At 38.1% G+C, this 14,489-nt stretch overlaps 1 protein-coding gene across 3 annotated transcripts; it reads right to left on the reverse strand.

Annotated features, from left to right (window-relative positions):
- Positions 1 to 291: 291 nt before the first annotated feature.
- On the reverse strand, positions 292 to 14,098 carry LOC144653075 (SH2 domain-containing protein 4A-like). 3 transcript variants are annotated; one of them, XR_013570664.1, is made up of 10 exons: positions 13,777 to 13,916; positions 10,967 to 11,128; positions 7,920 to 8,129; positions 6,964 to 7,074; positions 6,253 to 6,437; positions 5,208 to 5,576; positions 3,600 to 4,030; positions 2,840 to 3,048; positions 1,468 to 2,483; positions 292 to 1,256 (listed from the first exon to the last, which is right to left on the reverse strand). XR_013570664.1 is itself a non-coding variant. In XM_078512992.1 (9 exons), the coding sequence occupies exons 3-9, from the start codon at positions 8,101 to 8,103 to the stop codon at positions 2,122 to 2,124; spliced, it is 1,851 nt and encodes a 616-aa protein (XP_078369118.1). In that variant the 5' UTR covers positions 8,104 to 8,129; positions 10,967 to 11,128; positions 13,961 to 14,098; the 3' UTR covers positions 292 to 2,121. The 3 variants fall into 3 exon arrangements, 2 of the variants coding, with proteins under 2 accessions (XP_078369118.1, XP_078369117.1); XM_078512992.1 differs by lacking the exon at positions 13,777 to 13,916 and adding an exon at positions 13,961 to 14,098 and having other exon boundaries at positions 292 to 2,483; XM_078512991.1 differs by having other exon boundaries at positions 292 to 2,483.
- Positions 14,099 to 14,489: the final 391 nt, after the last annotated feature.

Here is a 14,489-nt window from a genome sequence, read left to right on the forward strand (position 1 = left end):
GAACTCTTCGAGCGCCGAAGGCGTGATCCCGCGAGTGCCGAAGGAGGTGCGCGTCGGCGAGCGAAGCGAGCTCTTGAGAGCCTGCTCGCAGGCTAAGTGGTAATGGACTTGTTTATACCAGTCGGCAAACTAAGTCGAAGCCCGAGGTTTTGATCGAAGCATCTCGTTAACAACTTAGAAACACTTTTTATCGGAAGATAAAAATCGTAAACTCCTCGGATAAACTTCGGGGAATTTTACGATGATAAGCCCACACCTAATCCCCTGACCAGAGGTGTGAAGAAATAATCATTTGATCACTGAGAAAATTGCCTGATTTATTATTAAATTCCCAAGACTGATCAAAAGCTAATTTCTCTTACAACGCTAATACATTGTGAAGCAGAAGTTGACACGAATAATCAGTAAAGACACTTAATGTTACATGAACATTGAAAACAGTAATGGTGCTTGGGTCATTATAAAGTCAATAGAATTTCAACTCTATAACCTAAAGCTAGTAAAACTACCTTGTGGTAATTTAAATTTGTGTTTTAGTCGAGTTTGAACTGGAATCGCCTTAAGTAAATCTTAAAGATATTTGTTCTTTAGGCGATCAAAAATATAACGAGTTTCTTGATTTTATTTCAATTTGTTAATTTATCAATGTGATACGCTATATTTGATAGTAATCTGTTTCATTTTCAAAACTTTTGACAATTCTGATACGGATTACAATACACTTCATTAAGTGTTTCTTTGACACAACTTTATCGTGCGAGATTCAAATTAGAGCATCAGCTTCTTAACAATACATTACAAAATTACATTCAAATATGAAACACCGACCAACTGGAAGTGAAGTTGAGATATCTTTGCGCTCACGGCAAATAGACAGTGAGAAGTTTGACAATCAACATGTTGTAGCTATGGGAAACCGATTCTATCGAAACAAAACGCTAATACCGTCAAAGCTCTTTTAAGCTTCCCCTTCCTCCTCTCTTACAAGCGCCGTCTGGAAGTTCAATTTTTTAAAAGCCCTTCCCCCGCTCCCTGACAAGTTATGGACAAGGAAAAAAAGAACTTAACGCCTTAAACGTATTTATGCACTACATGCACTTATTGTTTTTCCTATGTTGTGAAAATTTGTAACCAACTAGCATAAAACGTTAAGCCCACTTCATTTCTTTTAGAGCAGTTTTCATTTGAGTGTAGTAAAACCAAAACCAAGGTCATTACTCTGGCCGATCACAAAAGACACAGACCAATCAGTCAGCCTGTAGAATCACCAGAAACTCGATGGAAAACAAACAGTAAATTTAATGTGCTCGTCCGTTACAGAGCCATTTCACACACTAGATCACACTACTCTTTGCATACATAATCGAGAGCCTTATATCTAAGGACAACAATAACATACTCGCGATTGGCTCACACACTCTCTAGAGAATCCACGCACGCACGTTCGAGCGCTCGACACTACACAGCCAATCAAAACTCAAATCAAATACACGTAGCCGGCACGAAGCGCGGGAAAACTTGCGTGAGCGAATCACGATTGGTTTTGGTTTTACTTCTGATTGCCTAAGAAAGTGGCACGAGAGTTTTTAACCAATCACTAAGCGTAGTAATGCAAAACCAAAGCAAACACAAATTACTTTCGACACCCAAGCGAAAACCGCTCTATACGTACCTTAACTGATATACGATTTTAAAACGTCCCCCCGTCTCTAATCAGCCCAACTCTCTTTTCCCCTCCCCCCTCCCTATCAAAAGGTCCTTGAAAAATAAGCCCACCCGGGGGAGCTTAATAAAGCTTTAACGGTATATAGATTGAAACAAAAACGCAAAGATTTACTTGTTCTCCATTCCTCTCTAGGTTCTTGTATATCCAAATTGCAACGAAACACAAGAGAACATAGCAGTATCCTTATGTAAATAGATCAACATACCAGAATCCTTCAGAATGGTGAAATACGAAAACTATGATGATACCCAATATAAGTGCAGAATTAAGTTCAAAGTGGTATTTCAACACCACCGCCAAGGTCGTTCATGACTACTTTACCTCTAACATGGACATTGTACTGTGGTAAGATGTGTTCCTAATGTTATAATATAAATCTTCCGAACCAGTGATTATTAAAATTTCGTGGAGAAAGAGTCTGCACTTTCACTTTGTACAGGTGTAGACACTAGAAGCTCTTGATAATCTGGTGGTTCACAGTCCTGACCACAAGGAATTTTTAACAATTCTTGGCCAACTCCAGTGATGGGCCTTATTTTATGAAATTCCACTAACTCTTTCAGAGTCTCGTGTGCGATCTGATTGTGGCCAAAAAACTGGTAAGTGTTCTCACTGGTATCAACAAGGTAATGCTTGCAGCGCTCAGGGGCACGGTAAGTGATGGTGTAACCCCAGACCCTCTCACTGACACGCACCAAAAACGAGCCTGGAGGCTTGTTAACAAGTAAATTTTCAGCATCTTGCCGAGTGATTATTCCTAAAACAGAAAAGATCAATGGTATTGGTTTGTGACATAAGAGTTTAAGGGAAACCGCAAAAGTTCACTAGCATGTAAGCAGAGCAAAAGAAACCTCAATAGCCTGATAAGCCAGAGCTAGACGTCTGACTCAACAATGATATCCAACTGCAATTTTGTAAATCTTCTAACCCTTATTTACTCTAGAAATAATGACACTGGCCAAAACAACCCCACAACCACGTACAGGCCTGAACCATAGTAACCTAGCCTCAGGTTATCGGCTAATGGAATTAAGTGCACTTGACCATCACAGCAATGTGCAAAATAGCTCATGTATGCATTGCGTGCCTATGTTTAAGACAAAGGGTTCTCACCATGAAAATATGGTAGTATCTTATCGCCGTCGTAGCAGATTCTCTTAACAAGCTCTTCCTGTTGAAACCACTCAATCACATTCCTTTTGCCCTTGGGTTTCATACTCCTTTTTGGTCTCAGTGGGGCCACTGGAGCTGCTGGTGTTATTGAGATTCTGTTGGCAGGAGGGGGTGGTCTGGGGGGAGCTGCAGGTTTGTTATCACCAGGTCTGTTGATCAAACACGTAACAGTATTACAACACATTCCCTTACTTATACGAGTCTAAATCACTGTCAGAGATACCGGTACTCCTAAATAGACCTCCTTCTGACTCCTCACAAAATATTCTATCAAATGAGCCAAATCTCAGTAAGGTCTAAAGGCAGGCTACCAAACCAATACACATTTCCCTACAGAAGATTGCATATATAGTGACACTAGGCCTAACTGGATAGATGCATGACTTTTGCAGCCAAGCAAGATTTACCATCCATAACGTTACTCAAGAAGATTTGAGACAATCTTGGTCAAGAGAGTAACTAGTTTTTGAACCTTGTGCCCCACCTCGTCCGCTAAAATAAGTATGATTTTTGGAATTACATTTAAAACCAATTTGATAGAGTGGGGTGGGGTCAAAATGAAATTCTTCTATGAAGACGTTCTTTTTAAGAAAAAAAAAAAACCTTGTTCCCAGGGTCTATGAAAAAAATGCAACTTCCTGGGAATGAGATTCAGTTTTTTGCAAAATGGCAACAAAACCAGACACCATTCTCGACTAACCTGCCAGGTACGGGGGGTGGTGGCCTTTGTGGTTTAACACTGAATGATCGCCTGGGACCCTCTACCATGCTTAACCTCTTTGCTTCTTCTCGTTCCCTTTGCACCTCTTTCCGTGCTATGCTGACAGAGCTTCGCCTTCTTTTTTCCTCCTCATGAGCTTTCAATTCCTGTTGCCTCCAGGCTTCGTTCTCTTTTTTCATTTCGTCTTCTTCTCTCCTTTTAATTTGCTCCCGCACCTTTCTTAAGCTGACATAAATCTCTTGTGCTCGTTTAGTTTCATTTTCCAAAAGTTCTTTCTCTCTGCGCTCTTTCTCTGCTTTCCTTTGCTGCAAGCGTGCTATCACTTCTCTTTGTTTTCTCTCTGCTTCTTTCTGCTGTTCTTCCACTCTTCGCTTCTCTTCTTCCAGTTGTCGAGCTTTTTCAAGGGCTTCCTATAAATACGTTTTATTTAATAGTTAACTCCCTTGGGACATAACCAGTTGATTAACTTAATGCACAGCGACTCTCTTGTAACCACTTACATGGCAAACTTTCCTCATATTGCAAAGCTCCCTTTTAATTTTTTTTTTTTCAAAAAAACCTAATCAAGATTTATTTATATCTTTAAAATTTGATTTACGGTAGTCTTCAACTATATTTATTTTATATAAAGTAAAAAAAGTTACAAGATTTTGCTTCCTGGAAATGGCTAGTTATAGCTAGTCGAGGTGAGTAGCAAAGAGGCAATTTATGATTACTAACACAGAAAAATTACAACAGGAAAAACTAACAATAAAACAATAAATAAGTATTAATATGCTAGGAAATTAGCTCAGGTAATGCACTGAATATAAATAAAAGAAAACATTTAGATATAAAACTATTTCAATTACTAAACATTAGCTTTTAACTCTATTTTTATAACTATTTTAGAAATTGTATTTAGCAGGGCCCCTTTGGAGACCAGCCACTGTGCTGAATGGGCCACCCTGCATAAATAAAGTTTTACCTTCCTTACCTTTAGAAAAAAACAGGAAAGCAAAGTGACATATCTATGGTTTCTAACCGTTGTAGTTTGAAAAAAATTTCATTTTTAAAAGGATATGCATCTTGGTTCATGAAATCTCATGCAAACTTTTATTAAGTTATTTATGTCATTCTGTATGGTGTTCTACACTTTTTCTACACTTTAGATAGAGAATGGAGACCTTTTTTTCATCACAGGGGGGGGGGGGGTGTGCTTCGAATTTCAGGTGACAGGGATGATCAAGTGGAGGCAAAAATCAAGTGCCAAAAAAAACCCTAGGGCTTCCAACATAACCCAAAAAAATCCCTGCACCATAAATTCGCCCCCCAAAAAATCCCATTATGAAATGTTTGACCTTTAAATGACCTTTAGCACAAAGAAAAGCATAAGAATTTGAAAATTTCAACCCCAGGAAATCCTTCAATCAGCTCCGTCACTTGAAATCGCAAGTACCTACCATTTTATTTTGACTTTATACATGAGGTCAGAGATTGACTCAAGTCTTGGCTGTAGTACATAAGTTGCCAATTTATTAACTTACTGAAGTTACTAATAACGCTTTGATGTTAATATAAATGCACTTAAAACAATAAGATCTGCACCTGCTCCATTTTCTTTCGTCGTGCCTCCTCTAATGCCTTTTCTCTTGCCTTTCTTTCCTCTTCAGCTTTTCTTTGAGCCTCTTCAGCTTTCTTTCTAGCAAGTTCTTCTTCTTCCCTCCTTTTCTCCAATTCCAACCTTCTCTTTTCTTCCTCAGTTTTTCGTTTCTCTTCAACCACCCTCCGTTTCTCTCTTAGCTCTTCTTGCTTCCTCCTTTCTTCTTCCTCACGCCGTTTTCTTTCTTCCTCTTGTTTCCGTCTTTCCTCTTCTTTTCTACGTTGTTCTTCTCGTTTCTTTCTTTCCTCTTCTTGACGTTTCCTTTCTTCCTCTCTTCGCAGCTCTTCTGCTTTCTGCGCAGCAATCCTTGCCTCCTGCAATAAAGAAAAAATAGAAATACAGTCGAAGCTCTCTTAACGGACACTCTCGTAAGCGGACAGCTCTACTTACGGCCACCTTGTTAGAAACCCCGTTTTAACTCCCATACAAACTCTGTATTTTTACATTCTCGTAAGCGGACATTCCCGTAAGCAGCCGCGGACACTTTCAGAGATTACAACTTTGACTTTTTCTTTGTTTTTAAGCTCCCGTAAGCGGACACCCAAAAGAAAAGCCTATAAACAACCTCTGTATCTTGTTTTTTCTTAATAACTTTACATCGCCGTTCGTCACAATGATTTTACAGTACCTACAGAACCATATTTCAGTGCTTGTTTTGTCGTCATCCACGTCCGGTTACACTTTGAAACACCACTTGTTAGCTAGGCAAGCTCCCATAAGCGGCCATCTATTCCCTTCACATCTAGTGGCTGCTTACAAGAACGCGGCCAGCTCCAGTTACGGACACTTTTTTCGCGTCCCGAGGGTGTCCGCTTATGAGAGCTTCGACTGTACTTTATAAATTACAAGTTTTTTTCAAACCAAAAAACCTTCCTGGGAGGGGTATGGATATTTTCTAGAATATCACATTGTAAAACCAAGTGTAAAACAAGCAAGTGACTAAAGATTAATTAGCTTGTGGAAAGTCATTTCTGTTTAATGCAAGGTTACCTCTTCAAGTCTTTTCCTTTCAGCTTCTCTAGCCGCTGCTTCCCTTGCTAACCTTTCTTGCTCTTCTTTCCACAGTCTTTCTTCCTCCAACCTCTCAAGTTCCTTCCTCTCCCTCTCTTCAATCTCTTTATGTGCAAGTTCTCTGGCTTTCTTTTCATCTTCTGCCTCGGCTTCTAACTCTTGCTCTGTAAGTTAAATCAATTGAACATGGGGAGTAAATTGTTAATAAGAGCAGTGAGGTTGCCAACAGAATTTAATGCCTACTCACAGCTACATATTGAGTACATTCAAGCTTCTGGTTTCCTTTCATTGAAAAGATAACATTTGACGAAAAACATTTCCTTGTGGTTTAATAACACTTTCCTACATGTACAATGGTAAGGTTCATCTTCAATTGGGAGAAATCCATCTGGTACCCCAGTCAGTAATTCATTTATGGGCCTGTGCATACACCCATGAGTAATGTCATCAGTCTTCTATAGCAAAAGATTCTGAACATACATGACAAATGCCAGCCTCCTTAGCAATCACACTCCACCAACTTGCAAAGTCATGGCAAGGGATAATGGAGGCAGCTTGCCCTGCCATCTGGCTACCCCCCTCCTCGATCCCTACAGGCATCTCAAGACAATTATGAGACAATTGTTTGCAATAATGAAAAGAAAATAATAACAATAATCATGTCGCAGGTTCTGACTTCTTAACACTTACTCTTCAACACTTCGTCAAAATCTTGTTTTTTGTCATCTTCACCTTCTCCCAACACCCAAACCCAAGGATTTCCATCAGCAGCAATCAGATAACTTACAGCTTTTGCATTTGCTATAAACAATGAAAAGTGATAATAAGTGTTTTGTTATCCCTACTGTCAAAAGAGTTGTCAGTCATAGTAACCTAATGATTTGTGTATTAGACTTTGGAATGAGAGGCCTATGGATTTAATGTGCCTGAATAGAATTTTTGTGTTACATTCTTGAGCAAGAGTCTTGTGTAACGCCTCATTCCACTCAAGGATGGTACATCTTTCTTCCATTAATTTTTCTTTAAGCCTACTTAGTTTTGTCTTTGTGTGTTTGTGTGTTGTATAGTTTGCTATGTAAATATTAAATATACCTGACCTTTTTATAAATTATTGTGATAAAAACTAAGTATGGCTGCCCAATCTTGTTAGCCAATCGTGGTTATTCTGGGCAGCCATACACTTAACTCTATTTATTTTATTTATTGTTTTGCTAATAATTGAATGAATAGGTGCAAATAAAGTTGTTGTTGTTGTTGTTGTACAAGTAACTTTTTAGGAAAAACTTAGAAAAATACATGTGGGTTACGGGTGATCCACTAGCATCCCATCCAGCAGAGTCATCCTTTTAGCCATACACCAAAATAAGAATATTAATAATAAATGGTAAACCCTGACAAGGGGGCACAGTATGTAGCCTTGAAACACCTGACATGTGCTAGCTTTCACACTCTTTTGAGAAATTGGGATCCTACAACACTTAACAAATCTTAGAGTAATGATTATTTTCTTTGCTTGACTTCAATTTCACAATAAAATGTACTGCTTGGGCTATTGGATGAGTCTTTCATCATCACAGGCAAACAGCAAAACCATTTATTTACTGCATTAATGCATTAAATTTGCACAGAATAAGTGTTATACTGACGTTTCTTTGGACGATGTTTGGGTGGATTATCGGCTTCTTTCTTTTCTAGTTCATCTTCACGTACACGCCATCGCCGTACTTGCTCTTCCCTCATCTTCACAAAAAGGATCTGCTTCTGTTCTTCTGGTAGCTCAGCCAGAAGGTCTGGATCTACGTACATATCCCGAAGAATTTGGGCCAACATGGTGATCAACTTGACAAATAATGTTCCTGACATTTTGAAGAAAAAAAAAAGGTTAAAAGAAGCAAAATGAAATTAATCCCATAGCACATCAATGTAGAATTTAACATGAAAAGTTAACATTAGATATATAAATTTATTAAAACTACTAGTTTGATGGATTTTTCTGGAAATTTTTTTTTTGGATTTCTTCTGGATCTCTTTCCTGCTAATGCATCTATAAGCCAATTTCCCATGCCCATGCAGCTAAAATACATGTATTCACTCTTGAGCCGGCATCAAACCCTCAACTGACACACTATCCAAAAATATGTAAATGTGAAGCATGAAAATAAAAGTACATGTAAATAATGGTACTTCCCCTGAATTCTCTGATTTTAGAAGGAAAAAGTACTTGTGATAAGGTTTTGTTACCTGGGTCTGGGATCCAGAAATGAGTCTTTGGAAACATGCATAATGTCTTTGGAAATCTTTGGGCGACTTTGGATGTGATTGTTGTTGTCTGATAAACATCTCACACATTTGACTCGGAAAAAGGTTTGTGGGTAAATACTTGGAAACAAAATTGGAACATAGCAACATGTAACAGTCCTTTACTAAGCATATTAAATTGTATTTTAAGGGGACAGACCATGAACGTAGTGGCGCTCCTGAAAATATCTAATTGCCATAACCGTTCATCAGTAGAATGCCTAAAATGCATGCAATTCCACAACTGGTTTTGGCTATGCCTTATGAATACTGTGTTGGAAGGGGTGTAACTCAAAATTCACTCGATGTGTGCACTCCGAAAGTACACTATTTATTCTAACAACTACTTTGTGTAAGTCACACTAGATATATCATTAAATAACTACTTTGTGTAAGTTGCATGTGATATATAAAAAAGGGAATATTGCTTTTTTTAAATTTTATGATTCTAAAAAGAATTGCTTAATCAAGGAAGGACCTGGAGTGACTTAATAATTGAAATACAGTGCATTGCTTAGTTAGTGGGTGGACGTTTATCCAAAAGTTTGTCAGCTGGGTAAAGGTGCTTGGTCTTGCTAGATGATTGAGTCTCCAATACTACAGAGGTAGAGCTTCAAGCAGGCTAGCATTCTTAAGGTCGCGGGGGATACCTACAGCATGAATAAATTCATGAAGGGAAATTTTGCTTGACCTGCATCTTTTAAAACGCTTATTTCTCAGCTGTTATGGGTGCGATTAAGCTCAAATTTTACAGAGACATAAAGAAATGATGAAAGATTGTGAATTTCGTATTTTATTTGGTAGATTGCATTTAACGTCGATGTTATAGCCTCGTGAGTGCCAAATTGGGAAAAACATGATTTTGTGGCAGAGTTTGCGGAACGAGTAGGAGAAAGCACACTGGGATCTTGTCAAAAACTAATCAGCCAATACCTCTAGAGTGTCATAACAGAAGCGGATTTTTTAATTTAAAGTTTGCCAGCAAACTACGGCGGTTTAAGTGCGCAAATTTGAATTTAATGTCTTCTACCTCTTTCTAAAAGCGCTCTTTTAAAATTTCGCTTCTGTTATGACACACTACAGTATTCATAGTTTACCTATCTGCAGTGGCAAGTTATGAAGTTCTGTATCTGTGCTGTATTCTCTGCCACAAAATTGTCGGAAAAGTCAAAACTTTGAGATTTCCGAAGGTGTCCCGACCTAAATACGATCATTTTGCCAAGGAGAGATGTAATTATGGTAATTATATTCCACGCTTTTATGGCGAGAACAATGCGTTTTTAAATAGGACAGGATTGTTTATGCCGAATATTTTTATGATTACTCTGAGTTGCAGAAATATTCAAATTTAAATGAAAACAAGCTCAAAGACTTCGTACAATCTATATGAACGTATATCGCTAAGTGTTGTTTAAATTGGTTAAAATATCAACGAAACAGGAATTTTTTACAAATCACGCGCACGCGCCCATATTTTTATCCAGTCATAAATATCTCGTAAAGTTGTCGATGTCAGTCGTTGTACTTCGTGCATACGCTTTAAATAAATGCGTAATGATGAGCCTAAGGTGTCCCCCGCGACCTTAACTGGCCAACAATGTTGGCAAACTAACAACCCACTTTTAAAACCTCTGGGATATATTTGGAAGGAGGTCTTGAGAAGTTTTTTAACTTCTCCTGAAATTGTTACATCATTCCTCGCGAAGCGAGGTGTATAATTTTGTCCCTCAAAGGGCTCAGGTGGGATGAAATCTCGTGTGGAGTTTACGGTCATATAATATATATTTGTGAGCTTGGTGTGTGGCGGAAATGACGTCACACGGCCGCGCGCTGGTGGCCTAATGGTGTGAGGCGTCAAACTTGAAATCAGATCTTTGGGACTGAGGGCAGGGGTTCGAATCCGGCTAGGGTTTTTTTTTTTATTATTATTTTTTTTTTTTGGTGGGTTCGAATCCTGAGCCTTTTATTTTTATCGTTTTTCTTTTCAGATTAAAATAACACTGATTTCCACATAATACTCCCTCAGCGCCTATTCAGGCTATAAACCTTTCATCGCCATCAGGGGTGCGCGGGCGGAGGGTTTGAATCTTTGAATCCTCCTGCCGTGTCGCGGCCATGCCCGTTACTAGGCAACAATAACAAATCACCGGTTTATTTATAACACCCCCCCTCCCCAACCAGAGCTTCACGAGGCCCTGCGAGTCACGTATTACTAGTCTTATTAAAAAGATCTCCAAAAATTTTGGAACTGACCAGTATATAAACATAATGTATGCAAATTGTAGACAGCAAAATTGATTTAAGATCCTTCCAAACTTTACACAAAAATGATAATTATCATTTCTTGTGTAATTTATTATTAAAAATCTAAAGCTCAGTGAAAATGTATACTCACAGATTATCGTATGTGTTGCTCTTTTAACAGCATTCCAATATACAGGAAGATAACAGACAGAGTGGCAAGCACAAATGAAAGAACAGCGAATAACACCAGGCAGCAAATCACATTATTATGCATTCCCAGCTAGCTCCATCACATTTACAGCTTTTCCAAAGCCTGTAAAAATCAATAAAACTAGTGAGTCTCTGATTGGATAAAGCACTGAGCTAATTTTGGCCATATTACCTTCATGCATATTGTAAGTTAGCTTGAAATGTTAAGCTTTTTCTCCTCATTTGTTTGAAAGACAATAAATTATAATTAAGTATTGAGAGGTACTGTGGCTGTGCCAGTGCATGTGCCAATCAAATACTAACTGTCTAATGAAACAACAGCCTTGGTACTGGTAGACCAGGAGATAGTGCCTTGATCTACTAGGGTCAGGGAATAGTTAACTGAGTTTAAATGACATGATGACAAACCCTGTCGACACAAGGTTAAAAAAATAAAACAGAAATTTGTAGACTACATAAATCCTGAAAATTCAACATTTGTGTTCACCACGAACAAACACTGTTACGAAATGAAAGCCATTTGAAACAGATAATGCTGACACACCAACCGTTTCAGTATTTTGTTTTCGTGGACCAAGAATGTGAACAAGAGTACAAATAACAACATTTCAGAAGCAATCTTCATCTGGTGAATTGAAGGTGAACCAGAAGAGTATGCTCTTTTCAAATGTGGCATGTTATTATATTAGGGTATTATATTATCATAACATTTTATTATTTAATTTGTTTATTTGCAATGCATTAAATTTTATCCAATACTCTTGTTACCGGCACTAGGCTAGGGCACTTGTGAGTGGGAAATTCTTTGTCTACATGTATCTTTCACTATATCCAAGCTTGTTTTCGATTGTTTGAACCCTCACAACAAAATGGCAAATTTTTAACAAGAAAATCTAGTAGATAAAAAGTACTTCTTGTGCCGATTTAATTCTCTTTTAAGTTTCGAAAACGAGACAAGTTTGGATCATGCTTCACCAAAAGCCAGTTGATGTCAGTTCTCAACCAATGAAATTGTCTCATTGGGATTTGTGATTGGCAGGCTGAACAGTTCAGCCTCTTTATATAGGATCACTCTGTGTTTAAATACATAGCTCCAGAAGTGTTAGGAAAAGCCCTTCATTAGTGGCAGTCATATTGTTTGTTTCAAGTATAATAAAGTATTATAACAACCCTGTAAGTTTTTTTTTCCCCTAAGTGGCCATTTGACCTCCAACTGCTCAAGTTTGGTCGCCAGTGAAAAATTTTAGTCGCTAAATTAAGCTCACACTTTCACTTCTTCTTTTAAATTTTAGTCCCCAGGCTGGGGACTTGGGTTGCAATTTAGTCACCAACTCCAAATTTTTAGTTGCCATGGTAACTTAAATTGTCTTAACTTGGAGGGTTGTAAGATAATTAAGCAAAATCCACACAATAATATTATAAAAGTAAGTAGAAGCTTCAGAAAATAAATTGAAAATACACAATAATAACACTCAAGCAGGAGCAATCAAAATCATAAATTTTTAGCATCTGAAGCCATTTTTTTTAAACATAATCAAACTCTGGTAAATCAGACCAAATAAACAGAGGAGAATGTAAGCATTGAAAGCTTTGTCTAAGCATAATGGCAGGCAAATTGGGTAACAATTTAAATTTTTATTATAAATGTGTGAAAAATGTACAAGTGTATGACACCTTAGCTTGTGGCAAAACCTCCCTCGCTCCATGTTATATTTAGTCAACTAATAATCATCATATAATGCCGGGCAGAACTGGAGAATGAGGAAGTGAGAGGCAATTACCACCCTTAATGTTTCACCACATCTCAAAATCTTTTACAGGAATACAAACAAGGAAGTTTGAACTGTTTATATCATTTACAAGTTGAATTAACTTTGATTCATCACAAAACTGAGTTGATCAAATTTCACGGTTTTGCCACTGACAATATTATTATAAGTTGACCAAACTTCGAGTGACAATTTGCTACAGGGTTTTGCAATTTCTTACAGGGCTGTTGTAAATGGATTTGAACGATAAACTGGATAAGTGTGTGTAAAAAATACAGTGTAAGCTTTTATTTCACCTTATATAGAATTCAACAAAGTTATTGGGCATGCACGAAAGTCAATAATTATTTGCTAATTTCCATTTAACAATAGACAAAGCTGTACCAAAGCTGAACTGTTTCGAAAACAAAACTCTAGTTGAATGAAATTAAGGTTACTAGGACAACTCTTACTTATAGAGAAAGGTTGTATTCGCAGTGCAAGGTACAAAATGACGAAGCCATGCAGCGCAGCTGATATCGAAGATCATGCATCGATCATTACACGATAAGTGACACGAAATGTACCTTCATTCTCTCCAATAAGTCACTTTTTGTTGTAAACATTTTTTTATCTTCGAAAGGAAAGTGGCACAAAAAGGCTTCTGCTATCAGTAGGTTAAAAGGTCGATAAAGTTGCACGATCCAAAAAACTTAAAAGCTTAAATTTCAACCACGGATGGAATTTTTGTAGAAACCGATCGCGATCGGTTAAGACTGCAATTTCTAGAATAACCTTGATTTCTACAAGAAACAAATACCAGCTAAAATACACAAAAGAAATGCTTTTTTCTCCAACAAAGCTAATTGCAATTATAGAAAAGCATCCAAATCAAAACGAAAGCCGAAGAAGGATGTTTCAAACTGTAGGCGCCGCCATTTTCTACGTTCTCAAAAAGGCAAGTTTAACTTCCGAGTAGCATCTATATTCGGAAATCTCTTACCTTAGTAGCTTGAAATCGGAGCCAGAAATATTTTTACCAAAGAAAAGCAGTTAAATTCTCCCTGTTTCTCTGTTCTGGGCCGACAAATAATGCAACTAAATTTCCAAGTGCAAGAATTGTGCACCATCCCCCAAGGGCAGCGCAAAAATAATCGGGCTTATTATTATTCACAACAATACATAACCTGCTTATTGTGTTTTCCGCCAATCAGGTGTCGACCCATTCTTGTTTCTGAAAGAAAGAAAAATGAAAGAAATGCAGGGCAGCCAGGAGGAGTGCTATGTAGTCAAATGTTGTGGGGTCGTATAAAAAACAGCCCTCTGTTTTCTTGCAAGAGAACTGGAACGGGACAGGAGCCGCGAGGGGAGCGCGAGGTCTAAACGCGAGGCCCCTCGGGCCTCGGCCCTTGACTCGGCCCTTCGGCCCCTCCTGCTGCACTCTCGTGCTTGCTTCGCTCTGTTTCTTTCCACTTTTTGAGTGACAAGGGAAAACCACATGAAATTGTGGCGTCAAATATGCACATATTATAGCAATATTTTATCACCTCAGGCGAGGGTTCCTGAAACAATATATTTTGCGGGAGTTCAGCCACTTGGGCCATTTCAATCAATCCGAAATAACAGTGCGGCTCATAACCAGAACTGAATATTTGATGACGTCATATTTTTTTTTTTCAAAAATGGCGCCCGCTTCAAGGGACAATATACACTGCA

The sequence above is a fragment of the Oculina patagonica genome, chromosome 5 (assembly GCF_052425735.1).
Source record: "Oculina patagonica isolate OP01 chromosome 5, crgOcupat, whole genome shotgun sequence".
In the NCBI taxonomy this organism is placed as follows: domain Eukaryota; kingdom Metazoa; phylum Cnidaria; class Anthozoa; order Scleractinia; family Oculinidae; genus Oculina; species Oculina patagonica.

Bases quoted from the DNA above. Each gene is read 5' to 3' on its own strand.
- LOC144653075 (XM_078512992.1), bottom strand. From the start codon at position 8,103: ATGTTGGCCCAAATTCTTCGGGATATGTACGTAGATCCAGACCTTCTG. The intron at 4,031-5,207 runs GTGCAGATCTTA...ACGTATTTATAG, and splicing joins GACGAAAGAAAATGGAGCAG to GAAGCCCTTGAAAAAGCTCG. The intron at 3,049-3,599 runs GTTAGTCGAGAA...TTTGATCAACAG, and splicing joins CCACCCCCCGTACCTGGCAG to ACCTGGTGATAACAAACCTG.